Source organism: Castanea sativa, chromosome 5, assembly GCF_040712315.1.
Source record: "Castanea sativa cultivar Marrone di Chiusa Pesio chromosome 5, ASM4071231v1".
NCBI classification, from domain to species: domain Eukaryota; kingdom Viridiplantae; phylum Streptophyta; class Magnoliopsida; order Fagales; family Fagaceae; genus Castanea; species Castanea sativa.
Genome location: NC_134017.1, coordinates 46,602,916 through 46,630,253, shown reverse-complemented (window position 1 = coordinate 46,630,253; position 27,338 = coordinate 46,602,916). Strand labels below are relative to the sequence as shown.

Sequence of the window (27,338 nt, the reverse complement as noted above, 5' to 3'; positions counted from 1 at the left end):
TACACCCGAGCAATAAGGATAAAATTTACAATAAGATAATTTTAATTTGAGAGAAGCAAAGATTAAAAAGAAAACAAAATGAGATAATCCACTGAATAATAATAATAATAATAATAAATAATAATGTACTTGTGTCAGGAAAAATATCCAACTATACAAGATGGAAAGCATTGCTTGTAGAGTTCTATAAAATAAAATTTCCACAATTGTACCTAAACAACTGATTTTGGTTAGAATCATTAGCAATTCTATTGATATTGTTACGTGTAGTAATTTTTAAATTTTTTTTAATAATTTTGAAATTCTAATAACACCCTAGCATTAATTTAGAACTCCCATAACTTTAATTACGGCCTAATCACTACTAATCTAATTAAACTAATAATTAGTCCACTGTAAGTGATTAACCGATTTTGATATTGTAAACAAAAACAACTTGAACTAAAGCATATAAAAGAAAATATGAAAATGCGGAAAATAAAGTAAACCAAACTAAACACAAGGAAATGTTTAGAAAGAGAAAAACCCGAGCACCCAAGTGAAAAAACCTCTCCCTTAACCACACCATCAAAAAATCACCACTAGATGAATGGTTGTAATACAAATAAGACTATGAACCTTCCATGCCCATATCCCCATATGTACTTAAGTACTCTAAGCTCTAGCTAGCAACTAATTTCACTATGTCCTTTCTTCAACTAGCTTGTCGGAGTCACCACTATTGAGCTGCCAACAAAAGGCCACCAACAGGTTTGGATTTGTAATGGCTCCTATGGTTTCCTAACCTTCAACACATACTCACAAGACTTAATGCATTGTGTAGACGTTAAAGGTAACAAATATTTATCTCAATGTTGTAATACTGGTGAAAGAAATGGAGAGAAGAGGTTGGTAGTGTTTTTGCACTAAGGCAAAGGCTCTCTCTTTCTCTACTAGGTGGATGGGATGAAATCTCAATAGGCTCTCTCAGCATGCACAGAGCATGACTGTTGGTCCATTTGAAAAGGCTAAAAGAGCATATTAGGATAAAATAGGACATTATACCTGCATGCTAGTTGTGACTGGGTCACGTCCTGGTAAGTCGCTAAGAGGTAACGACATGTCTTGTCATACTGCCACATGGATTTTCTGCCACGTGTTATTCGCGAGCTATGTAGGTCACATGCAAGTTGCATGTAGGTAGCACGGGCAGCTTTAACCATTGTTTGACTAGGCTCGTACATTCTACTTGCATACAATTTTGCCCAAAAGGACACATTAAAAAACATGAAAGAAAAATGCATAAAACTTTGCCACTGAATTAATCCCACATTCACATAGAAAACATGGACTTACAATTATTATCTATTAGTAAGTTCAATCGAATTTGTAACGAATTGTCATTTTTATGGCAAGTAATTGGGTCATAGTTGGTTGTTTGTTTCATTATCTTATTGAATCTGACATGATTGAGGGTGCTGATTGTGTTATTGTGGTAGTCAATCACCTTACCTCTTCCACTTGAGCAGCACTCAATTTTGTTAATCAAATTCTCCTTCTCAACTACCTTGTTGAATTTCTCAGAGTTTTTCTCACTTGAATTTCCTTCGTACGTACTTTTTCCCTTTACTTATTTTTGTCTCTCTATCTTCTATAAGGAATTGGAATTTTTGTGGGACAGGATTGAGATGTTTAAGAAATAAATGCAATGTTTTTACACTTTATTTCACAATTGTTAATATGTCTTATTGTAATTGATGTATAGTAAATTTTTTATTAACGATAAACCTAAATGTAACTGATGTTACGCTCTATAAGATACATGTCAAATTAAATGTCAACTTAAGCTTGGGAGCCCAACCCGAAACTCAACGCCAGCTCAAAATAGTTATGTCAAACATTTCTCATTCCAGTAATTATGAACGAATTTAGACTAACTCCATAATAACGAATATGTCATACCCATCAATGGCAAAAGCTATAATACAATATATGTATGTTACTAAAAATTGAAGTGATCTAAGCGGCCTCTTTCCTTGTGTGAGCCTTTTATTTTTCTCTTTGGGCTCGCGTGAAGTAGGGCCTTTTGGGGCTTTTATGCCCAACTAGTGAGTTTTGGAAATTATGGGATGTTTTTCTCATGTCGTGTAGTGAAGTGGATTTTTTAGTGATGAAAGAGATGTGTTGGGAAAAAACCCAACACGTGTAGTGTATGGGTGATTTTCTTAAGCCCATTTTTGGTCTTTTGTTGATTGGATAAATATTATCCAATGAGATTGCGCCATATGGCCTTTAAAAATAAATTTCTCTGATTAACATCTAAATTGTTTAATAACTCCCCCTCTTTAAGTTAATAAAAAGACAATAACCTTTGATATTTCTACGGTGTTTATTATTATAAATCCGGTTTAGTATTACTTTTTTTTTTTTTGTGTTATAATAAGTATTATTGTTTACTAAAAAAAAATACAATAATAGTTTGAGACTTTACTTACCTATCCATTGTTTCTCAAAAAAAAAATTAATAAGAAAATACTTACCTACCCAACTTGTGAGCCTAATTTTGTAAATTTATATCATTATAAGAAAATATTATTGTACATCCATACTTATTTTGTGTTATTTTAAGTATCTTATGTATAATTTTGTACTTAAAATGAGTATTAATACATGTATATGAATTTTGAGAAAATTTAATAGGTACTCTCAGAGTACAGTAACGTAGTGCTCCCTCCTTACATTCATGATAGATCCCACCATAAATTTAATTAATGGAATTCACTATAGATGTGGGAGGAAGGAATACCTTATCACCCTACAAACTATTAGAGTAAATTAGTTTTGAATGATGATTTGACACACTCACATCATTTTTATTTAAACAATTTTGGCTTTTAACTGGGTTTAATTTCATTTTCTTAATAATTTTAAGAGTGTTCTCAAGGATAAGGAAGGTTCAACTCCACAACAGTATTCTATAGTTGCAAGGAAACATCAACATCTCATTAATGCTAATGATATCAGAATCGTATGAGGCACCCCAAACTTATCTAATATGATAAGGGAATGGTAGATGTATATATTTTTATATTTTCTGGGTTATATGGAATAAGAAAATCACTCAAGAATTAAATGGATAAATAAAAGCTCACCACTAAATCAAACCCAAAGGGATATAGATATCACCACCCAAAGGAATTTAGCTAAGAATATAGAATTGAATTGACTCTCTATTCAATAGGATATAGATTATCACCATCGACCAAAAAGATACAAAAGCCGAAACTTACCACTCAAAGGAATCCACTAACAGAATAAGAGTTACTTTAGAAGAAGCTCATCTTCTAAAAAGAAAAAAATGCTAATTCTGAACATACTCTACAATTTTGTATATATATATATATAGAAAAACACTTTATAAGGGTTAGAACAACCCTCTAAGCATGGGAGAATGAAGTTAACAATTAAAAACATTACATTTTCAAGAACATGACTCATAGGAACTATAAACAAAATAAATAATTTGTCTACCTGAGAGAACTAAAACATAATGACTAAATATTTTCTAGGAAACCAACATTAAATACTCTTTGACTTCTTGGAGAAAATGACTTATTATTATCTCTCAATTATATTCTGTAATGATAGATTTCTTTTCTATAAAAAAAATATATATTGGCTTTTAGGGTTTATAGTTGCTGGGTGCATATGCATGAAACGACCATACATATGACCCAACAATTATGTACACATGCACACATAGTTTCATGAAGCCTCATTGTTCTATCCTTTTTAGCCGCAATTGTTTAGGATATCATGATCACGATACTCTATATTGCTTTGTAGTTGGAGTCGAAAATCTTTGTTATAGATGGTTACAAAATGGAATGTCTACCTGAGAAAAAAAAATCTTCAATTAACCTATTCAACTTTGAAAAATGTCTCTTACACATGCTATACACACACTTTTTTAAACATTTTGTGTAAAAATGGCATGAGTGTACGGTGTGTATAATAGACATTGGTCTTGTACTTTATTTCCACCTCCTAAGTATATGCAAACTGATCAGATAAATAATAATCCATCTATCCCCTGCATTCGTGTGTCCTCATGCCCAATCATGCAACTAATGCAGCAGTCTCGTGTACGCGTCCAGTTGCAAGGCTCATATTTGATTCATCGCTAAGAAGCTAGATATGTGGCTGATAAAGCTACTAGGCATATATGATAAAGTTATGGACACCAAAGTAGCTTTGGGATGCTTTTTGTGGTCACAAAAGGAAGGGTTAGATAGGACTGAAAGTGAAGAAATGGAATAAAGCCGCAGTACATGAGCTATATATGTTTAGAATCTTACACAAATTACATCTGGATTGGATGGGTACAACAATATCTACCCGTTAAAAAAAAAAAAAAGGCTTTGGGGTGATAAGTGATAACAGCTCTCCAAGAAAGTACACGAGGATAAGGAATATTCCTTGCCTGTGACATGTTCCTAGACCTTTCTTACAGAGTAATGTGGGACAATGGGACTCCTTAATTCTTTGGCATGACAATTGACACACTTTAATGGCACTCTTTAGTTTTTAAGCTTTATGAAGCAGCGATTAGCAGTGAAAGATGTAAAGTAACTTACTTGGCTTCCTTACTGCGAAATATTTTTTTACTACAACTTGGCATGATATAAGATTAAGCCTATCTGTTTATACTTCGCCGGAAAACCAAGTAGATATTGCATTGTGAATAGTGGGTATATATATGGATAGTTGGGAATGAAAGGGTTTGAGCTATAAATTCATTTTACGTAATTAATACTTTATACTCTTTCTCTCTATTAAAAATATAAGAACTTTCCTACAAATAAATAAAAAATACTTCTTGCCTGCTCTAAGGGTGTAAACATCTGATCTGCTTGCTTGTCCACAAAGGGTACCAAGATATAAAATCAGGGGCAAAGGGAAGGGGCCCACCTCCTAGATTTTAAAAATTCCTTACTCCCTCTTTTTTTTTTTTTAATAAAAAAAAGAATTTATTTATAAATTTTTACTAGCCCCTAGATTTTTTTTTTTTAAATTGTATTATATTTATGTAAATGACTGGTGTATTATTATTATTATTATTATTTATCTTATTACTCGTATTAAACCAAACCATATTTAAGATACTTGATTTTAGAAATAGATAATTAAACCTCTTTAATAGAAGCTTTTTTAATTTTCCAAAACCAAAACCTTCCTTTTTTTTTTAATTTTCTATTTAGAAAGTATATGCACTATATTTTTATTTTTAGAAGAAAAGAAAGTGCAAATTTGGCGGTTAAGAATTAAAGATCCTTATTTGACTTATATATATTTAGCCAAATAAAAAGACGTTTATTATTTAAATTACTTAGAATTGATTAAATTTGTACATGTTCATAATTTTTAAAACTATTAGGGTAACATTGGTACATTGTAATGGAATAATTGTTCTTATGTAGTTAGCTATTTTTTATGAATTCATGTCTACGCAATGAGAAGCTTTGACTCCCAATATTCAGTCGGTGATCTTACGCCTATTGAGGGCGTCCTCAAATCGACAACACGAGCTCACTCGTATTTCGGTGCTGAAATCATTTTCTGAAGCAGGATAGTAATCTTCTCTTAGCTGTACATCCCTTAGAGTTGGTATTTTCAAAAGAAACATCATCAAGTGTTCGTTAGCCGTTCCATGAATAAAAAGCTTTCTGAGTGTCTCACATTGTGCAAGCAATCCTGCTGCTGGGAGAGAGAGAGTTCTATGATTAGTCTCTCTGTCTTGTGGAGGCCAATAATTAAGCTCAGTGAGGTTCAAATTCCCAACCCCTTTAAGATAAAATCGCTCCCACAGGCTCAGATCCGCATACCCATAAGGAGCAGTAAGAGCATAACCAAAAGTACCACCACAATCTAGTTTCATCTTTGAGAGCCTAGGATAACACTCAAGGGAGCTCAGTTCAAATGCATGCATGGAAGGCCATGAATGCTGCCTGCAGTCACCTTCGATTCGTATGTGTATCTCTTCTAGTACAGGACAGTCAGCTAAGCCCACTGATGAAGTCAATGGACTCAGAAGCTCCCCAACAGAAATCCAAAGCGAAAGATAATGCAACTTTGCCCATGTCCTTGAAGAGAACTTATTGTCCAGACGCTTTTCTGGTTGAATAGATTTGTTTCCAACAATTTGATTCAGATCCCCTTCTAATCGTTGGACACTTTCCCATACACAATCTATGTGCAATTGTTGTATTTGGCCTCGAATTGGTTCTAGTGCACGTAAGGAACACACAGCATTGAGAAGCTTACAGCAAGAGATTTTCACATCAATTAAAGTTCTCTTAAGGATGGAAGAAAACTTTCTGAACCCTATCTCTGTGATCCATTTGCAACCATGCACCTCAAACTTGGTCAGTCTCGGGCAGCCAAGTGAGATAGTTACCAAGCTAGAATCGGTTAAATCAGCAGAGTTTTTGATAGACAGGGATTCCAACCTGGAACATAGTGCAATCCCATTTAGCTTTGAATGTAGTACCCTGCAAATCCCATGGAATTGTCCCAGCTTCAAAGATTTAAGCCGCGGGCACTTGGAATTAAGTAGTTCCAATGCTGATCCAGTATCTCTAACATTGTGACAAACATCAAGAACCAATTCCTCAAGCAGTGGTAATCCAGCACAAAGGCCCGCGAGCGTTGCATGGCTGATTCTAGCATCTTCAGTGGCGTACCCCTCATCATCAGGGTTCGCCCTGGCATTTGACAACGAAGTAGCATCTACAAGGTGAAGAAGAGAAAGACGAGGACAATTTGAAGCAAGAGATAACAAAGTTTCATCCCCGACAGAACCAATGAGTCTGTGGTCAAAAAAACAAGTTGCCAGAAATTGACGGAGATTCGGGCAGGCAGATGTAATGGCAAGGAGCTCATGGGACTTGTATCCCTCAGCGTATGAATAGGTAATAAGGATATTGAGATAGGAAATGGAAGCTGCAACTTTAGGGTAGGCTTTAAGTGCGGGAGGGAGATCTTCTGTCCAGCAATAGAAATGAGAGAGATCAAGGGAAGAAAGTGAAAGGCAATGCTCAAACAGTGGGAGGAAATCAAAACCAAGAGGAATAGACAAACGTTGATGCCAACGTATGAGCTTAACATGGCGTAGATTAGGCCATTGAGGAGCAAAAAGATAGAGAATTGAAGGGTTTCGAGCGTATATTGTAAGATAAACAACCGAAGGTAAGGCTTGGCGAAAAAGCTGAGCAAATAGTATTGAGTTAGGGGATGAGTAATCCAACAGTGGATGGCCCCAAGGGGAGAGCAAAGAGAGGTCAAGATTGGTTACAGCTTGGAAACAAGTTGGCAGAAGGAAGAGGTCGCGAATGTTGCCCCGGAGAGCAAGGGAAGTGCGAGTAGATCGCTCTAGCAGGTGCCATTTGAGGCATACAAGAGAAATGGCATTGCGGGTACGAGTGTCAGTAACTAAGGAGAATATATTGAAGAGAATTAAATCTGGTAAGTCGTGGAAATGGACATGGTTAAGTGCAGCCATTTTGACATGCACTTCGCTTGTAAGAGAGAAAAGAATGGCTTTGGGGTGGTGAAAGAAACCTCAGCTATTGTCTTATATACAGTGAGAGATAGGTTGTACCTACAAATAGCAAACAGGCAAAGTTTTGAGGATGAAGAGAAAAGATTCAACCAATCAAAAACGCCAACTGGTGGGGATGATGAATATATCTTTTATTATGTGGTGTAGGACTGAAGACAAGGATGGAAAAATAAAAACCAGCATTCTCATAGGTAGAGGCATAGAACAAGAGAGGAGTATATCCATGCTAGAAGATTCATTATCTAAATAAGCGGTGGCTTATTCAGAGAGACATCACTTACCAAAAACAAAAAATTTAAGGGTGAGAATATGGAGATGGAGATCGAAAAGGATACAGTTAGTGGGAACTGGTGGCCTCAGACATATCAGGAAGACAGGAGGGACCTCTAAGGTAGAAGATAAAGATACATACACCAAATCAAGGTACAATGATCTGCCAGTTGTCAGGAGGGAGCTCGTTTTGATCTTGACCCATATTTTTGTTTTTCATGTACCTTTTTGTGATGGGTCAACCTCCATTTCTTCCGTCCAGAACTTGGCTGCTGTTTCCGGTACTATGTTAGAAGAACAAAACTTGGGTCCAGTGTCTGGTTACAACATTCCAACGGGTTAATGTATTCAATGCACTGGACCCCCAAGTCCGCTTTGAAATACTTTATTCCAGCCAAAGAAATGCTTAGGAAAAGGAATTTTCTGATAACGTTCTCTCCATGATTGGACTTTAGAAGCACGATGCAGGAAACTCATGTTAGCCGTGTGTTAAGTTTTATGGTATGTGTAATCTATGGTTCCACTTCTTACATGTAATACAAGTATTATATGTGCAACCAATTCTTAATATGATATGTGAATATAGATTCAAGTAGTTTAAAAATTTGACCAATTATGTCACCATATACACAATGTTCTAAACAAGTTAAAGAATTAACATTCTTCAAATTTGACCATTTTAATCACGCTTAACTTTAGTTAGAACCACACACCAACTCAATGTGCTATAGGCTTTTTTCACCTGGTACTATAATTTCTTCATTGGCATCGTACTACCTATATATCCCCCATGTGGCTGGGGAAGAGGCAAGGCAAGAAAATTGTTTTGGCTGTAAAAAAATAATATATATATATATATAGAGAGAGAGAGAGAGAGAGAGAGAGATGCTAAGACCTGTTTTGAGGCTATAAATGATGGGGCTACTGTTTGTCCTTGGATCATCAAACTTGATTAGTAACATTGTTGTTGGTAGAAGTCTGTTTCTTGTTGATTTTGACGGGTTAAAAGAGAAGCGAATGCTTTAGCCAATGCCATGGCTAAATTTGCTTCTCATTTTAAGTCGTCTCACTGTTGTATAAAGAATTTGCCTAGCTAAATCTATTTGGGATGTATTGTTAATTGTTAAAGAAAATTCTTAGTTTACATTGTATTAGCAAGACAAACTTATATTTATACATATTTTGAGTCCATAATGTAAGTTTACTTTGTTAGTACAACTTAAACCTTTAATAGTCGTATAAGTTATATTGTTCATCAAGTTAATATTTTCTAAACTTGCACTTAACGTGCATCTTTGTATTATCCTAATTAGGCTAAGATGAGGACAAAAGACCGGCTTGCATTCTCATAAATAGAGTATGGGGTTTATCTGTGACTACCTAAGAGGTTGAAGATAAAGATTCATAGTAGGAAAAAGTGGTTGCTTACTAAGAGAGAGAATCTGTTTGGACCTGTGGAGATGAGGAAAAAGATACAGTTGGTGGGAACTGGTGGCCTAAAGAGAGGAGTGAGGCAATTCGAGTGAGAAAGGCACCGCATGCAAGGTAATCGATAAAGTTATGCTAGGAAGTACTAGAAGTGGTGCCACTGCTGCCACCTGCCAAAAGAGGTTCTCAAGCTAGTCATGATCAACGCTTCTTTTCTTTTTTCTTTTTTCTTTTTTCTTTTTTCATTTTTTTTGAGAATCTGATCAACGCTTTTTTATCTCCATTTACCCCTTTCAAGAATTTGATAGTTGACTTCTGGATTTTACACATTCAACTCACCAACCTATAAACTCGTTTCAATCCAACCTAACTCAACTTCTTAGGTCAATTTTTTGTGGTGGATTGATAGATTGGGGTGGGTTGGGTCTTTAAGAAGTTTTTTATTTTTTGGACGTCCAAGTTAGGCTAGAAAGATTTCAACTTAAATATCTCCACACAACTTATGCAATTAATAATTAATATATATATATATTTTTTTTTTTGGGTCATAGTTTAAATTTGTTAGTTTGATTTATTTTGATGTTTTAAAACTTAGTTTCAACTAAAGCTGAGTACCTCTTTCTCGGAGGAAAAAAAAAAACAACAACAACAACAACAACCAAGCCCAATTCTATATTTGAATGAAGGATTTAAACTATCAAATGAAATCAAATATTTTTATAAAGTCTAAGAAATCCTACTCAACTTATTTCAACCTGTTTCATGTGAATTAAGTTTGGTTGGTTTTTAGTACCATGGGTTCATTTAGATTGGAAATTTCTCAATTTAAGGAATTTGAGAAAGTTGCGTTAGGTTGAAAAAACTCTCAAACCAACCTATCCCAATCCATTTACATCCTCATAAATCATATTATTGAAAATTATCTTATACAATTCATACAAAATTGTAGGCCCCACAAACATAAAACCCACTTTACAATTCATACATTATCTTATACAAGATTTTTTTTCTTATTTGAGGGAGAAAAGAGTTATCCAATTTAATTGACATAATTTCATTTAGTCAATTGAATTTGTCAACCTATCTAACCCACTTGATCCGCCGAGTTGAAACTGTTAATATTTGTAACCGACCCACTGGATTTATAGATTGGTAGGTTGGTGGTGAATTGAACTTTTTCCAACCCACCATTGACAAGTTGGTTAAAAATATTGCCCTCCACCTGCCCAATCCGACCAGTGCACACTCCTATTAGTTAGTACACACTAAAAGCATTCCCATATAGGAAATGCAAATAATATGCATTGTCTCTCCAAAATACCATTTCATTTGTTTTATATTCTCACTTAACAATACACCATACCTTTCATTCTTTATTTTACAACCCAAAATAGACATTATTATATATTTTGAAAATCTAATCGTTGAATTGCATATTCTTTATGCTCTTAATACACATGTCAAATTTTGTGTCAATTGGATATTATTTACTATATAATCTATTAGCTTATATTTTTGCATAATTTTAAATTACAAAAATTTTCAATTTAAACTTAATGATAATATAGCTATTGGTCTTTAATTTTATAAAAATTTTGCAGTCATGGAAAATATAAGAAGAAAATGTAATCCAATTGCAGATTTGTTAAAATTCACCTTCAATAAAAAGATATAGAATAAGGTTATAGCGTAAGGTTACAACTAATTTTGTAGCTAAATTTAGTCTTTAAAATAATCAATTTTCTAACCATATCAACAATAATAACACTAACAACAACCCACTGCTACCACCACCTTTGACCAAAACACCACCACTGTAAGTCGTGTTCCACCATGACACAACACCAACCCACCCCTTCTTTGAGAGAGAGAGAGAGAGAGAGAGAGAGAAGAGTGAATAAAAATAGATAAAAATGAAATAGAAGTTGCTACAATAAGAATACTATAGTATAGCAAGTTGTAAATTATTTTTGTATTTTGCATCCCCGGATGTGTTTGATTTTGTGCGTTTTTGTGTCTTTGAGACTGCATTTTTCATTTTTAATGAGTTTTGCATTGCCATCTGGGAATGCTCTAATTATCTAATGAGATGCGGAGGTCTAAAAATAAGAAAATCATATGCGGAGGTTTTGGTGCTTCCAATTATTGGTCATTTCATTCTTGAAAAAAAAAAAAAAAAGTATTGGTCATTTATTTACTCAATTTTGAACAAAGCACCAATTCAACACCATATTAAAAATAAAATTAGGAGAAATTTTATTAATCAGTTAAAATTTTAAGAGAGATTTTTTTAATCAATCAAATTGTAAACTTGTAAGCAGTTTCCATAGGAGATATGACTAATATTGTGCTTAATATTGTTCTTATATAGACTATGACTTGCCTTAATTCTAGTTGAAGAAACCCTAATTTTAATTGACTTTAAAAAAATCCTGATTATTGATTAAGAAAACATTGACTCTAGGAAATTGATATATTAACCTACTTAACTACTAAAACTTGAAATAAAATACAACTTCCAAGAATATAAATGGAGTGTTTTTACTTTTTAGCATTGAGACACGTTAGCTTTTTTTCTTTTTTCTTTTTTTTTTCTCTCTTTTATTATTCCCTATATCGTCGTACTATTCATAGCCATGGCCCATGGGTATTGTTCATACAACTCAAATACTATAAACTTCACTCTTATCCTTTTCTTCTTACAATCCGTGTCAAGCCTTTACTCTTACCTGCAAAAACCATTAAACGCTAAATACTCTATAAAATAGCCATAAAAAACTCATTAAACTAGAGCCAATTTTGAGCCCTAAATTCTACAACTCTGAACCCTGGATCCACAAATCCTAGTAAACCTTAACCCGCCACAATTACTCTTATCATAACCATTCCAAGTAACAGCATTTCTTTAGGAACAACTAGAATATTATACTTCAGCAGGCATGGACTCCCAAACAACAAGCTAGGGTCATGAGGAAGCTCTCCAACTATCATTAAGTAAGCTTCCTCAAAATATCAATAAGTAATAAATTGTTAATCGTAAAAGCTTTCATTCAATTGAATGGTTCATGAATGTGAGCCTTACCAACATGTAGCTTAGTTGATATTCCAAGGACTTCCTAAGAGACCATGGGTTGAGGGACTGTGAACCAGGAGCCAAAACCTAAGAAGTAAAATAGGATAGGTTTGATCAATATTGCAACCTTTTGAAATTTACATTAAGTATAAGCAAAATATTAACTTCATCCCGCAGTCCATTGTGTGAGATATTGAGCAAAGATGTCCACTAACCTCAAGACAAACCCAAAAGACAAGGAACCGCATATGATAGTGTGTAGAACACCTGTGAAGTAGAAAATAACAGATGTCTGGACACTACACACACCTTCATTTTTATTTTACTTTTTTCAGTGAAACCTTTAAGCCTAGAAATTGATACAGATCATTCCTTCTCTCCAGTTTCCAGTTTTATTTCCGAAGCGTCCCAATCAAACTACAATTTTGGAAATGGTTATGATTGCCTCACAAAGATAGAGTACAGCTTCTGCACTGTACAGTGTAGAGATCAGATGACCTTAAATGATTCGCGCATCTCCTCTTGCAAAATGTCAGAAAGCTTATAGACTACCAGCCTTGCAGGGACTGGAAGAGGGATGACACAATAGAGAAGGTTTCATGGATATAATATAGTGCAACACCATGACAGGAATAAATACACCTGATAACATATACTACGGAGAAGGAAATGAAACATAACAGTTAAACAGAACATGTACCAGGAGCTTTGAAACAAAACTTGAGAGAAGAGAACCTAAGATCCAATAATAGGTTTGGGTCATGGGGATCAAATCAAATGACTGTCCTAAGCTTCCTAATTCTTTTTCCCCACTTTTCCGACTTCACATTCAATAGATCAAAAGAAATAGGCAGATCTGCAGAGTGACAATTGAAAATTTTGCAGTAATTGCATTTTGGTGTGAAACACACCAAACCTAAAGAAGTTTTTAGTTATGTTTCCTAGCACTTCAAGTCTCTCTCTCACATACTCACACATACACACAATCCACCAATGCAGCCCCAAGAACTAGAAGAGACACAAACCCAAAAAGTATTGCAGTTCAAGTGAAATGATTTGTTCCAAGAACTGCAAGTGAGATAATACTAAAAACAATGCTTAGCTGTCTCCAAAGAAAATCATTATAAAGCATGCAAATTGATTTTTACATAGTTCATAAACTAGAAGGACTTCTGCAATCAGCTGATATCCATTATATTGCAATTCTATCAAGGACAGGACTCCAATAAAATAAAATAAAATTTGTCACCCATGGTTGTTGCCTGCACTGTGAGTCCATGAGTACCAATTTCAAACAAGTAACTAGAAACTTTTATGCTACACCCCCATAAATGCAGTTTATTTTCATCTTACAGAACAAAGGCATAGAATTTCATATAGTATAGGCCTAAATGAGTTTACCATAGTACGAATGTACATCATGAAATTTCCTAAAATTTACAACCATTGCACTCACACAAGGACAAGAACAGCTCTACATAATTAAATGAGGAACCCCTCATGTAAATTTTCAACATCCAAAGACAATCTTTCCTTAAAAAATCACATAAAAAACAGTCTCTTTCTGAATAGAAAACAAGATAGTTAACAAAGGGTCTACAAGGAGAATCTTCACATATTGCGACCTTAACACTTAAGACACCAAAAGAAGTATGGTAGTAACACTTAAGACACTTTACCAAGCAATGCAATGCAGTGTAGATTGTCTACCAATGCATATGATTTTTCCTCTAACCCCTTACCCCAAGAAAAGAAACTAAGAATCAAACATAAAAATTCAAAAAATCCAAATATATCATGGAAGCACCAAAGTACTTGAACCTTTTGTTTTATTCCGAACAACTGATATACAAACAGGGATTATTCACTCAGTAAGTTATTCATGAAGAACATCCACAGATTTTTTTTTTTTTTTCTAACAATTACACCGCAACAGACACCACATCATAGTGACATAAATAGCTACTCTCATCCAAAAGCATATGAAGTATATAACAAATTCATATGAAAAAAAAAAGACTTTCCTTTATATTTAGGGAGCTCTGGGGTCAGTTCCGTACTGCCAAACATAAACAAGCTCGTCCCAACCGGTACTGGCGATCAAGCCTTCGACGAGCACGCTCATGTCGAGCCCGACCGCGAACTCCGTGTGGTGACCGTACTGCCCAATGCGCGCGTCCTCCACCATGTAATCCCACGCGCACACGGTCATGTCATAAGAGCACGACACCAAGAAGCTCCGATTGTGAGGCGAGAATTTCACCTTCCTGACGGCGTAGCCATGGCCGTTCAGCACCGCCAACGGGGTTCTGTAAGTCCGAATGTCCCAAACCCTAACAGACTTGTCAACAGAAGCCGTGGCAATGACGCAATCGTCGTACTTGTTCCAATCGCAAGACAGAATCTCGAACTCGTGAGCCGCGACCACCATCGTCGAACCGGGCTCGCGCACGTCCCACACGCGCAGCGTGCAGTCGCCGGAGGCGGAGGCGAAGACGTCGGCGTGGCGGGGGTTCCAGACGGCGGCGTAAACGCAGTAGGCGTGCTCCTGGAAGCTTCTGATGGAGGTGGGGCGATCGAGAGTCCAGAGCTTAATGGAGTCGTCCCAGGAGGAGGAGAGGAAGGAGTCGCGGCGGACGGGGTTGTAGTCGACGGACTGGACCTCGCGAGAGTGCTCCTGGAGGGAGCGGATGGGGTTGGAGGTGGGGGGAAGAGAGAGGTCGTAGATCTTGAGAGAGCCGTCGGCTACGGCGGCGACGAGGAGGGAGTCGTGGGACTCGGACCAGGCGACGTCGTAGACGCCGTCGGCGGTGTCGAAGGAGGCGAGCTCTACGAAAGGGGAGGAAGGAGTGGGAGGGAGGTCGAGGATATGGACGCGGCCGTTGCCGAGGATGCCGAAGTTTTGGGCGGTGGATACGGCGAGGCGGGACTCGTAGAATGGGCTGAATTTTACGGAGTATCCGTTGAATGGGGTTTTGAAGACGGGCATGGTTGTTGCGTTTGATTGATTTGTGGAGCTCTGAGGGTTTGAATTATGATGATTGATGAATGATGGTGAAGTTAGCTTCCATAGGATTTCGTTTTTGGGCAAGATGAGAGGGACTTCATCGAGGTTTTCTTTTATCTATCTTTACTCTTCACTAGTGTTCCTAGAATTTTTTTTTTTTTTTTATTAATTTTTTTTATGCCATGGACCTTTGTATTAATCGAAATTGAGTAACACATTTCTGCCTAAAAAAAAAAAAAAAATGTGATATATCATTTCCGAAAAAATTTGGATTGATTGCATAATTTCTATTATTATTATAAATATTTTTTTTTAAAATTACGTAACATATGCATTGGCATCAATTCGTGCAAAAATTCATGTTTTTTTTAACATAAAAAAAAAAACCTAAAATTTAAGAACAGTAAATTACTTTTTTAATCAGTTTGTGTTTTTTGATTTGAAATTATTTAACTAAAAAATAAAAGTATTTTTAGAGAGTTTAAGAATTTGTGTGAGAATATTTTAGTACACAAAAAGTTGAAACTCAAACAAAGAATCTTGTTATTAATAGTATAGATACTATACATTCTATTTTATTTAAATAATCATTATTCATTTTTTATTTATTATTATCTTCATTAAGAGATGGAGAAAAAAAAGAAAGGAATTTGATGAGACAAGAGGTGATAGAAACAATTTAAAATATTGATATACAAATCTATAGTGTGTATATTTACAATTTATTGTAGTAACTTTGTAAATTTATACATCTTTAGTTTGACTGATGTAGATAATTTTAGAACTTGAATGTGTCAATTTAACATGTTTTTCTATTATATACATCCTCATGATGCAAATGCTCTAGTATAAGCTATTGTGTCATCATGAAGTATAGTTTGGCTAATAGCAATGGTAGTTTGGAAGAGTTTGTTTTCATAAGTTTGCATTGTATTTATAAAATACATTAGGCAAAAATATACTTAAGATATTGTAAATAAGCAAAGGTGTGCACAGTTCGGTCGGCTTGATTTTTCCCAAATTTATCACTGAATCAATAGGAATTGGTTTTCTCATAGTTAGAATCGATGCACACCACTTAGGGTCGAATTTCCAACCCAGAGCGGTGCAGTTTCTTGCGGTCAGTTTAATTGGTTTCGGTCGATTTGAAACATTAAAAAATCTGTTTTTTTTTTATTAAAAAAAAATTGGGCTTTGAAGCCTAAAACACAAGAAGTTCAAGATTTCAAGCAAAATATTCACTTGACAAACTATTTACAATTCACACATCAACCTGTTCACACATACAAAAATAAATAAATAAAACTATCCAAGTGTAGTTTCTACCCTCCCACCAATAAAAACATCTATCCAAAAATAGCTGTCCAAATTTCATTAACTTCATAACGTATAATGTATTACAAATAAAATCTGTTCAAATTTCACACATAAACTTCATAAAAAAAAAAAAAAAAAAAAAAAAATCTGTTCAACCTGTTCTCACATAAAATTTGTTCAACCTATTCAACTTGTTCAAATTTGTTCAAACTTCATCATAAACATGTTCAGCTTGTTCACACATAAAATCTGTTCAATCTATTCAACTTATTCAAACTTCATCATAAACTTGTCCAACCTATTCACACAAAAAATCTGTCCAAATTTCATCATTTCATTCACCATGCAAAAAAGTTTTGAAGTAACTAGTTAATTAACTAGAGATCATGTTTCATGTAAGTCATGTTTGATTGTAGCAGCAGGAGTTTGGCAAATCTAAAATGCCATAAAAAAGATGCTTACTAAAGAAAAGAAATACTTAAGATGAAGCAACTTAAGTGATAACCTGTCTATGAAGGATTGAAGAGTGAGAGAACTCACTCAATCTCAGTCTCCCCTTACTAACAATCGAAATGCAGGAAAAAAAATTTAGTATACATTTCATTTTCAAAGAGAGAGAATGGAGTGAGTTACCGAGTCTAACGTGCCAAGTTGCAAGAGGTAAGAGTGAGAGCGAGAGATACTAAAGTGAGAAGCCTAAGATAGAGTGACGATTGAGAGAGTTGAGCGGCTGAGACTATAAATGAGATATTTATACTAGGGCAGATATCAGAAACCTTAGCACAAAACGATGTTGTTTTGATTTTTTTTTTTTTTTTTGTATTTTTATTAGTAAACGAAACGATTCATTTTGTCATATAAGGTTTATTACTTAATATCTAATATCAGTTGGTTCAGAACTGTATCGATTTCAAAGTTGTAGATCTGATGGTAGCACCGCACCAACATTGGAGCAAGATTCTCCATCCAATCGCCAGCGTCGGCTCAGTTGGTCGGTGCCAAAATCGATTCGATTGGGTCGGCTCCTATCAGTGTTTACTCAGTCCTAGTGAGGAGAAGGAGGAGGTGGTGGTTGCGGTTGTGGTTGTAGTTGTGGTTGGTTTTAGTGGTAGTAGGAGGATTCTAGGGTGGTTTCTGGTGGAGGAGGAAGAGGAGGGTTTAGGGTTTCGATTTGCACTTCGTTGATGTTTATGGCTACTGCTTCCATGATTTTCACTATTTGTTTTTGTATCTATGAAATGTGAATCTCCAATTTTCTATAGAGATTTATGGGGCAGAGGAAAAAAATAAGAGGCTGAAGGTGTCCCAAGTTTTATACATGTCCCAAGTTTTATACAATTCCCTTCAATGGGTTAGAGTCGTAGGCCCAGCCCCTGATATTAATTTGGGTTGGTCTTGTGAGGGTCCAAAAGGAAGTGATTATTGATTAGCAAAAAAATAATAATAAAGAAATGGGGCATCAAACTTGTCCAATTCCTTTTGATTAGTACTGAGCAAACACTGACAGGAGCTGACCCAACCGACTGGCATCAACCCAATCGAACCAATTCTGGCATCAACCGACTTAGCTGACGCGAGCGATTGGATGGAGAATCTGGATCCAACGTCAGTGCGGTGATACCATCAAATCTGTAACTCTAAAACCGATATGGTTCTAAATCGACTGATATTAGATATTAAGTAATAAACCTTACATATACGGCATCATTTGAATGCGTTTGGATTTAATTTTTTTTGACAAAATGAATTGTTTCATTTAGCAATTAAAAAAAAAAAAAATCAAAACGGCGTTGTTTTGAGCTAGGGTTTCTGATTCTTGCCCTAGCATAAATATCTCGCTTATAGTCCTAGTTGCTCAACTCTCTCAGTCACTTTATCTCAGACTTCTCACTTCAGTATCTCTCACTCTTGCTCTCACCTCTTGCAACTTGGCACGACAAACTTGGTAACTCACTCCTCTCTCTCTCTCTCTCTCTCTCTCTGTAAACAAAAAGTCTACTAACTTTTTTTTCTACATTTTGATTGTTGGTGAGGGGATATTGAAACTGAGAGAGCTCTCTCACTCTTCAATCCTTCATGAACAGGTAATCACTTTCAACATTTTATTTTAATCTTCAGTAAGTTGCTTCGTTTTAAGTATTTCTTTTCTTTAGAAAGCATTTTTTTTATGGCATTTCATATTTGCCAAACTTTTGCTGCTACAATCAAACATGACTTACATGAAACATGATCTCTAGTTAATTAACTAGTTACTTCAAAACTTTTTTGCATGGTGAATGAAATGATGAAATTTGGACAGATTTTATATGTGTAAACAGGTTGGACAAGTTTATGATGAAGTTTGAACAGGTTGAATAGATTGAATTGATTTTATGTGTGAACAGGTTGAACAGATTTTTTTATGAAGTTTATGTATGAAATTTGAACAGATTTTATTTGTAATACGTTATACGTTATGAAGTTTATGAAATTTATGAAATTTAGACAGTTATTTTTGGACAGATGTGTTTATTGGTGGGAGGGTAGAAACTACACTTGGACAGTTTTATTATTATCTTTTTTGTATGTGTGAATAGGTTGATGTGTGAATTGTAAATAGTTTGTCAAGTGAACATTTTGCTTGAAATCTTGAACTTGTTGTGAATTAGGCTCCAAAGCCCTTTTTTATATATATAAACAACAAACATATTTTTTATGTTTCAAACTAACCCAAAACCGATTAAACCGACCGCAAAAAAACCGCATCGCTCTAGATCAAAAAACCAACCCTAAGTAGTATGCAATGGTTCTAATTATGAGAAAACTAATCCCTATCGGTTTGGTGCTAAATTTGCGAAAAAAATTGAGCCAACCGAACCGTGCACACCCCTACTTATGATTTTTGACCTTTTGAGTTTTTTATTTTTATTTTTATTTTTATTTTTTTAATAATTGTTGTCCATGCATCTTGTAATTCATAGGAGGGTTATGGAAGTGGTTGTGGTAGATGTGAGCTCGTTTAGTTGATAATTGTTCGTTTCGAATCTCATAGTTTTCTTGGTAGATTATTTGTCTTTTGTTGTCGTACAAGGAATACTAGATCAAATGTGATCAATATGAACGAATTAGACTTTAGGGAAAACAAATATGCATATATTATATAACTAATAGGTCTAATGAGGCTTCAATACCACTTATTAGTTTGGTGGTATTGTCTGGTTTTCTTTTAAGTAGAACCTGAGTTCAAATCTCCCACCCCCACTTGTATAGAGCACTCTATGAAACCTACAATTCTCTCTTTTGTGAACTCAACCACAAAATTGTGGTCAAACAGGATCCACATTATCGATCAATAACAGAATAACAAGTACTTAATGAGACAACATTATTGACAGCCCAAGCTTGGCCCCCAACAAACCATACCCCATAGTTGGATGTATGGCTCCTCAAGTCCAAGGCTTCACATGACCTACTTTCTTGCAATTGAGACAGTGGCAAGCTAAACCGAGCATCACCAGCCTACTTTGCTATAAGCAATGCTAGGGACAAAAAAAAGTCCACAACCTTTGCTACAATTCACCAAGTGGTGAGTTGTGAGAAAAGTTGTGTACTTTTTTTTGTGTCCCTAGCATTTTTCCTTTGCTAATGAACCATAACTATACTAGCCTGAATACTCAATTCCAAACCCTAACCCACTATTGAAGATCCTTCTAGGAAGGAACCATATGGCACATCTACCATGCAAGCTAAGCCGACCTAGCACCACCACATGTTCTAATCAACTATGTTGGTCAATCACTTATCCATAGCTACTAAATAGGGTAAGTGAAACCTAGGGACCTGTACAATACTTATGATTATAAAAGGTCATTGAGATGATCCCCAATCCCTTCAAGGTAGGGCACTTACATATACTCAAATTGTATTATGGTTAATGCCACTTGCTCAAAATACCAATTTGAAGTTAGCCACAATCAAATTATCGTATTGTGGTAAAATAGTTGGAAGAAAAGGACTCTAGAAAAAAGTCACAATCAAAAAGGGAAAAAATGTTGAAAAAAAAAATAGAATGTGAAAGAGGAAGAAATAGAGAGTGAATTCATTGATTAAATTTTGAAAGAAAAGAACCAACAATATGGCTCACGCCTACATTGGAGTCTAGGAGGCCTTTGAAGTAGTAGTTTGCAAGGTTTCAAGTAGGCATTTAGCAATTCACTCAACTAATTGATGAGTATTGCCAATGCCAAGCCTTGGGAGTTGGGACATTAGTTTAACTAGTTTTTATTTTATTTTATTTTTTATTGCCAACTAGTTTCTTTAGTTTAACTAGTTAGTTGCTTGAAGTGAGAAATATAATGGCCAGGTGTCACCCACTTTGTTGCCAGTCAATCGCTTTACTACATTGCCCCTACCCCCCTCCCCCCTATTGATTTTGACTAAACTAATTGTTCTCATCTACCGTTGCATTCTTGGAGCTTGTTTGTTCTTAATGGCCTTCTTCGTTTTTGAGGAGCAGGCTCAGCCTGACAACAAAGTAGCTCATCATTACTTAAGACTTCTCCCACTTCTCACAAGTAAGATAGACTATAATATTACCGCGTATCCTTGGTTTGATGAGCTGGAGTTCAAATTTCGAGAAGGGAGTTTCACACACATATATACTTAGATTGCCAAAGGCCTAATTGTATTACTCAACCCATGTATACTTAAATCCTATCTTCTAATCTCTATACAAGTTTATTGTAACTGAAGAATTGAGATTATAGTGAATATGTACTCATCAAGGGTTTCCTATATTAGACTGTCACCACTTGTAAATATGGATTAAACTTTAGTTCTCTTATTCAATTGTCAAAAATTTTATTAGTTGAGCTAATTAGAACACACACACAACGCTCTCCAAGCTTACCATGTGACAAAATCCACAATAAATTTAGGAAGGATTGCATAGATTTCTAGTGGCAAATGGCAAGCTACAATTGGGACATGTCAGTTATATTTATAGCCTATTATGGACAATGTGTCAAGACATCTAATTATAGAATACTTTATTAGGTACATCCTTAAATTACACTTAAAATAAATGATATTATTGATTTGCCCCTTATGGAAAAGGAAAATGGTAGGAGCTACAAATAATTTTTCAAATTTTTTTACAAAATGCTAATGTAATAAGTGGTTGTGGTAAGTAATAAATTGACGTTAACTGTGGACCCAAATTTTGAAGGAAAGTACTAAAACTACAAACTATTTTACAAACTGTTAATGTGGTGAATACTAATTGGTAAGTAAAATAGTTTACGCCTATAACATTACTCTTTTACAGACACACACACACATATAAAGGGGTTTTTGGTTCCTAACCTTTAAGTTGTGTATTAATTTGGTCATTAACATTTTAAATATGTCAATACGGTCTTTAACATTTTGGTATTTAGTCAAAATGATTCCTGCTCTTAATAATAAGAGCAAACATTTTCCATCCATCAAGGACCAAATTAGCACAATACCAAAAGTTGTGGACCAAATTGACACATTTGAAAAGTCAATGACCAAATATATACCGTCTAAAAATTAGGAATGAAATAAATAATTTAGCCCAGTCTAAAAATTAGGGATGAAATAAACAATTTTCCCTAAACAAAAAACTCATCTTACTTGAATAGGCTAAGAAGTTATATCCCTATCAAAAAAAAATCTTATCTCACTGACTCACTCTAAACTATAGAGTCATTCTTTAACTATTCTTTCACTTTGCTCTACATATACGGTAAGAATTAAAATCCATGAATCTCAATCATGAAACATACAAGAAACAGAGTCCTTATCTAACTATAGAGATTTGCAGCCAAAAAACATAGTGAAATCCCCGAATCCGAATCATGAAGAACCAATAGTAAGTTCCTTATTTTTCCTTTTCGTTTCTCAACACATGCATTTATTTTCTTCATTATTTGATTTTTTAAATAGATATTTTAGCCATTATTTGTTCAAGAATTTGCTAATCTGTGACTCCTCCTTTTGGAAATCTTTCCTGCCCCTTAAATTTGTGGTGAGTTTTTACACCTCCTTTGAATTTCTAATTTTTTTTTTAAATGTTAAATTTAGTGATTTGAAAAATGATTATGAATGAAATTAGTAATACTTTGAGGGTTTTAGATTGATTATTATTTTATTTGATAATTGGTGCTCAAAGTTTATATTTTTAAGACAAAATTTAGCTACAAAATTGGTTGTAACCTTAGACTAAAATTTTACGCAATATCTTTTTATTAAAGGTCAATTTTGACAAATTCATCATTGGATTGCATTTTCTTCTTATATCCTCCATGCTTCCAAAATTTTAAAAAAATTAAAGATCAATAGCTATGTCATCAATAAATTGTTTAAATTGCAATTTTTTATAGTTTAAAATTATACTTAAAATATAAGTTTATAAATCATATGGTAAATAATATTCATTTGACAAAAAGTTTGACATGTGTATTAAGAGCGTAAAAAAGTAATGAACATGCAATTTCATGGTTAAATTTTCAAAATATATAGTAATGTTTATTCTATTGAGTAAGTTTGTAACCTATAGCTTACAACTAATTTTGTAACTAAATTTTGTCTATATATATTTTTTCTTCTTAATTTTCAAGATGACCCTTGTGTAGACAAATATTTTTCACATCAATATTCTTTTGTTTTAGACGAAAATACAATTTTAGTCCTACCTTTTGTGGTTATCATCAATTTGGTCCTTAATTTTTAATAATAGTCAATTTGATCCTTACATTTCGAACCTGGAAAAGGTAATTGAAAAGACACACGGGTTAACCACTAAGTTAATATACACTTACATGATAGAATTTACCTACAGTAGTATATATATATATATATATATATATATATATATATATATATATATATATATATATATATATATATATATATATCAGTTGGTTTTGGTTCAATTTGGTAAAAAGTCCACTAAAATTGGGATCAAACTGACCAACTTGGTTTTTCAAAAATCCAAACTAAACTGTGGAAAAACTAGATTCGGTTCAAGTTGTTTCGGTTGGTCCATTTGGTTGGCCTTTTTCTTTTTCTTTTTCTTTTTCAGCCCTACTTCATTTTCTTTCCTTTAATGGCTTGTGAATAAGTTAATGTATAGAGAGATAAAGTGAGAAATTGAGGTTGAATAATATTTATCATTTTGGAACTTTTCTTCCATCAACTTCTGGTTTTATTTTTTTCCCCTGGTTTCTTCTTCTTCTTCACTATTTTGTTTTTGTTTTTGTTTTTAAACCTTGAAATTTGAATCTGGAAAATTCTACTAGAAGTATTTAATAAAAATGAAAGGCAAAGATTCTACAAGGATAGTGAATACTAGACAGTGCTTTTGTCAAGGCATGGTATACCTGTTTCAAATGAAGGCTCTATGGCTGGCTAAGAATGATATATCATGGATGTCGGTGTAATTTAACTAGGAATTATTGTGATTTTAATCAAGTAGATGGTACTCCTGTTGAAATGGATCGGTGAATGTGATTCTAATTTCGATCTGTCAATGAAAGCTTTGGAGTTCCACTAAATAAAAGGGAAATGAAGAGAAACAGAAAGCATTGAAGGCGAAGCTCAATGCTAGTTTAATTGAGTTTTCTAAAGGGAAAGTAGTTGTTTTAAGTTTTGACGCAAGTTTAATGTCCACCTAGCTGAATTTTAAGGAGAGAATTTAAGTAATAAAAATGGCTACTTAGAGCATTCATGTCAGACTCTCTAGAATTTTATCTAAATTAACCTCAAAAACCCATCTTTTATTATTTTAACAAATAGATATATACATCAGTCTCAATATTTATTTCTCTACTCTAATTAAATATTATTTTTTCTCTCACAGATAATAAATGCTTTTTTTTTTCTCATCTCCATCCCATGACAACACCACATACACCCCACCTGAACACCAGTAAACCACCACTGCCAATCATCATACCGCCAATCACCACAAACAAAATCACAATCCCAGGCAACTCACCATACTATTCCTCACTAAGTGTTTTAGGTTAGTTTGGTAAGGCTGATGATGTGTGATATTATTGTGAGTATCAGTGATCTTCAATATGTGTGGTATGAGTGTCACCCAGTTATTAATAAAAATTAAAGGTTTAGAAACCCCAAAAGCCAAAAAAATACCTTTTGGGAAAAGCTTTATCCCCCAAAACAAAATTTCTAAAATTTTCACAACGGGTCAAAGAAACTATTTTAACAATTTTACTTATATTAAAAATTAAGTTCATGTCTCATCTCTGGCCTCTGTCATTTTGAGAAATAGCGAACCATGGGGAGGCCATAACCACCACACTCATGGTGGCTCTAACTTCTTTTCCAAACCCTCACAATGTCTCTGATAGCTTTTGGTAGTATCTATGTCGGGTTTGGTGGTTGATGGGTCTTGAGTGGTAGGCACAACCACCATACTCATGGTGGCTCTGACTTGTTTTCCAAACCCTCACATTTTTGATAGCTTTTGGCAGTATCTTTGTTGGGTTTGGTGGTTGATGGGTCTTGAGTGGTAGGAGATGGGATTTTCATCTCGTTGATTTTGATTTTTTTTTTTTTTTTTTTTGGGATTGGGTATTAATGAGTATGCATGTAAATTTCGAGTTTTGCCTCATTATTAAATTTAAGGCTAAACTACACTATTAATCCCTTAAATTTACCCTATGACTAGTAGGGGTGTCCAAGTTTGACCCGCGACCAACCCACCCACTCAAATTGCCCGGCCCGAACCAAAAATCGTCCAACTTGATGTCGGTGACGGTTGGCAGTAGGTCTCCATGTCCAAAAATCAAAACCGACAAGTTGGTTAGTGGGTGTTTGCATGAAAAATCAAGTCCAACCGACCCAACTAACCTTCCTCTCTCTCAAACGTAGTTCCGGCCAGATCTCAACGAGATCTGTCGTGATCTCAACAAAATCCGACTAGATTTCAACAAAATCGGTCAAGATCTAGCAGATCTCTACCGTTGACATCAAGATCTAGCTAAATCTCCACAACCGTTTAAGGTCCTTGCTCTCCTTCAGTTTTGACCGAAACCAATCATTGCCCACCCAAATTGAAGCCGACTTAACCTGTAGTTTTTGGCGATTGGTGGCAAGTTAGCTTCTTTGCCACGTGAAGTTGTCGAGTCTATTCCGGGCTGGGCATAAACCATACCCAGACCAACTAGACAACCCTACCTAGTGAACACAATTGACCCTTTAAGTTTTAAGTGAGCACTATTTGTCTCTCAAGTTTAAACAATGAACGTTGAGAAGTCATTCTGTTAACTATCGTTAATGCTATTGCTTATATGACTAACAGAATAATGACGTGGCATATTTAACTAAGTTGGTCTAATACAAAGCAACCACGTTAATTAAAAAATTATGTAATCTCCATCCAACCCACCAAAACTATAGAAGTCTAATTTTCTTTTAGCAAAAACAAAATAAGCCAAACCCAAACCCACGCATCCTAACCTTCATCAATCATGGCCATCAAAGCTCATAATGGTCATCCACCTCTTTCACACTACTGAACCCATGAGTTTAGGTATAGAATTCTATAGATATATTATTCCCCAAGATAGCCCATAAAAGGAACTTGCATAAAACCCCAAAAAAGAAGAAGAAATTTTAGGTTGATAGAGAGAGATTTGAGTACGAAATTGGTTGAAGAGAAGCAGTGGCTAAGGAGGAGGGGTGGGTTACCTTTGCTCCTCCAAAGATGAAGCCATAAACTAGAGTCATTGAGTCCTCCCTAAGATTTGCTTTGACTTTGACAATTCAACCCAATCAAGAAACTCAAGCCCTTCTCAACCCAAATAAGACATTCACTCTCAATCCAAAGAGTTCCATGGGTCCAAGTATGGATAAGGGTCAAAGGTTGATTATTGAGAAAAGGTTATGATTAATTTGGGATGGAGGAGGGAAAGAGAAGAGGGACGAGTGACAAATTGAAGAGATTGTTCCGTTTGTTTAGCTATATGGACCTAACCTGAATTTGAATTGATGTGGCTTATTTTGGTTGGTCCAAGTATGAAAAAAGATGTCCCATCATTATTCTGTTAGCCACATATACAATAACACTAATGTTAGTTAACAAAATGACTAACAAAACTCATTTTTTTAAACCTGATGGACCAATAGTACTAACTTGAAACTTAAGGGACCAATTACATTCACAATGTAAACTTCAGGGATCAATAGTATAGTTTTGCCTAAATCTAAACTCTTTGATTTATATATGTTTGGTATGTAAAATAATATTTTTTTTTTCAAATTGAAAATATCTAAAATTAATTTAATTCTCACAACTTTCATAATTCTAATAACACTATTATTGTTATTTTTTTGGTAATTATGAAATCTATTATTTAATTAACAAAAACCTGGATTTGAGATATTTGAAGTACATTTATTATGATAAATGCAATTTAAGAGTAATCTTTGCTTCACACTTTATTTATTTCACAAAATGCCTTGATTTGAGATAATATTATGATAAATGCAATTTAAAAGTTGTATTTGCTTCACACATTTTAAATTTGGTTATATTTACCACCGCGCATCTTTGGTGCTGTGGTCATTCCACAAGTATAATTGCTTGTGGGGTGTGGGGGGTAAGGGCCGGG

The 27,338-nt window shown here is 34.6% G+C and overlaps 1 protein-coding gene and 1 pseudogene across 1 annotated transcript; both read right to left on the bottom strand.

Annotated features, from left to right (window-relative positions):
• Nucleotides 1-5,515: 5,515 nt before the first annotated feature.
• On the bottom strand, nt 5,516-7,693 carry LOC142635297 (F-box protein MAX2 homolog A-like; annotated as a pseudogene).
• Nucleotides 7,694-14,183: 6,490 nt separating this feature from the next.
• LOC142633282 (peroxisome biogenesis protein 7) lies at nt 14,184-15,516 on the bottom strand. The gene has a single exon (XM_075807498.1). It carries the CDS (start codon nt 15,358-15,360, stop codon nt 14,404-14,406), a length of 957 nt encoding a protein of 318 aa, XP_075663613.1. The 5' UTR covers nt 15,361-15,516; the 3' UTR covers nt 14,184-14,403.
• Between the last annotated feature and the right edge of the window lie 11,822 nt (nt 15,517-27,338).

What these genes read in the sequence shown, in the direction of transcription:
- LOC142633282 (XM_075807498.1), bottom strand. Translation starts at nt 15,360, where the DNA reads ATGCCCGTCTTCAAAACCCCATTCAACGGATACTCCGTAAAATTCAGC.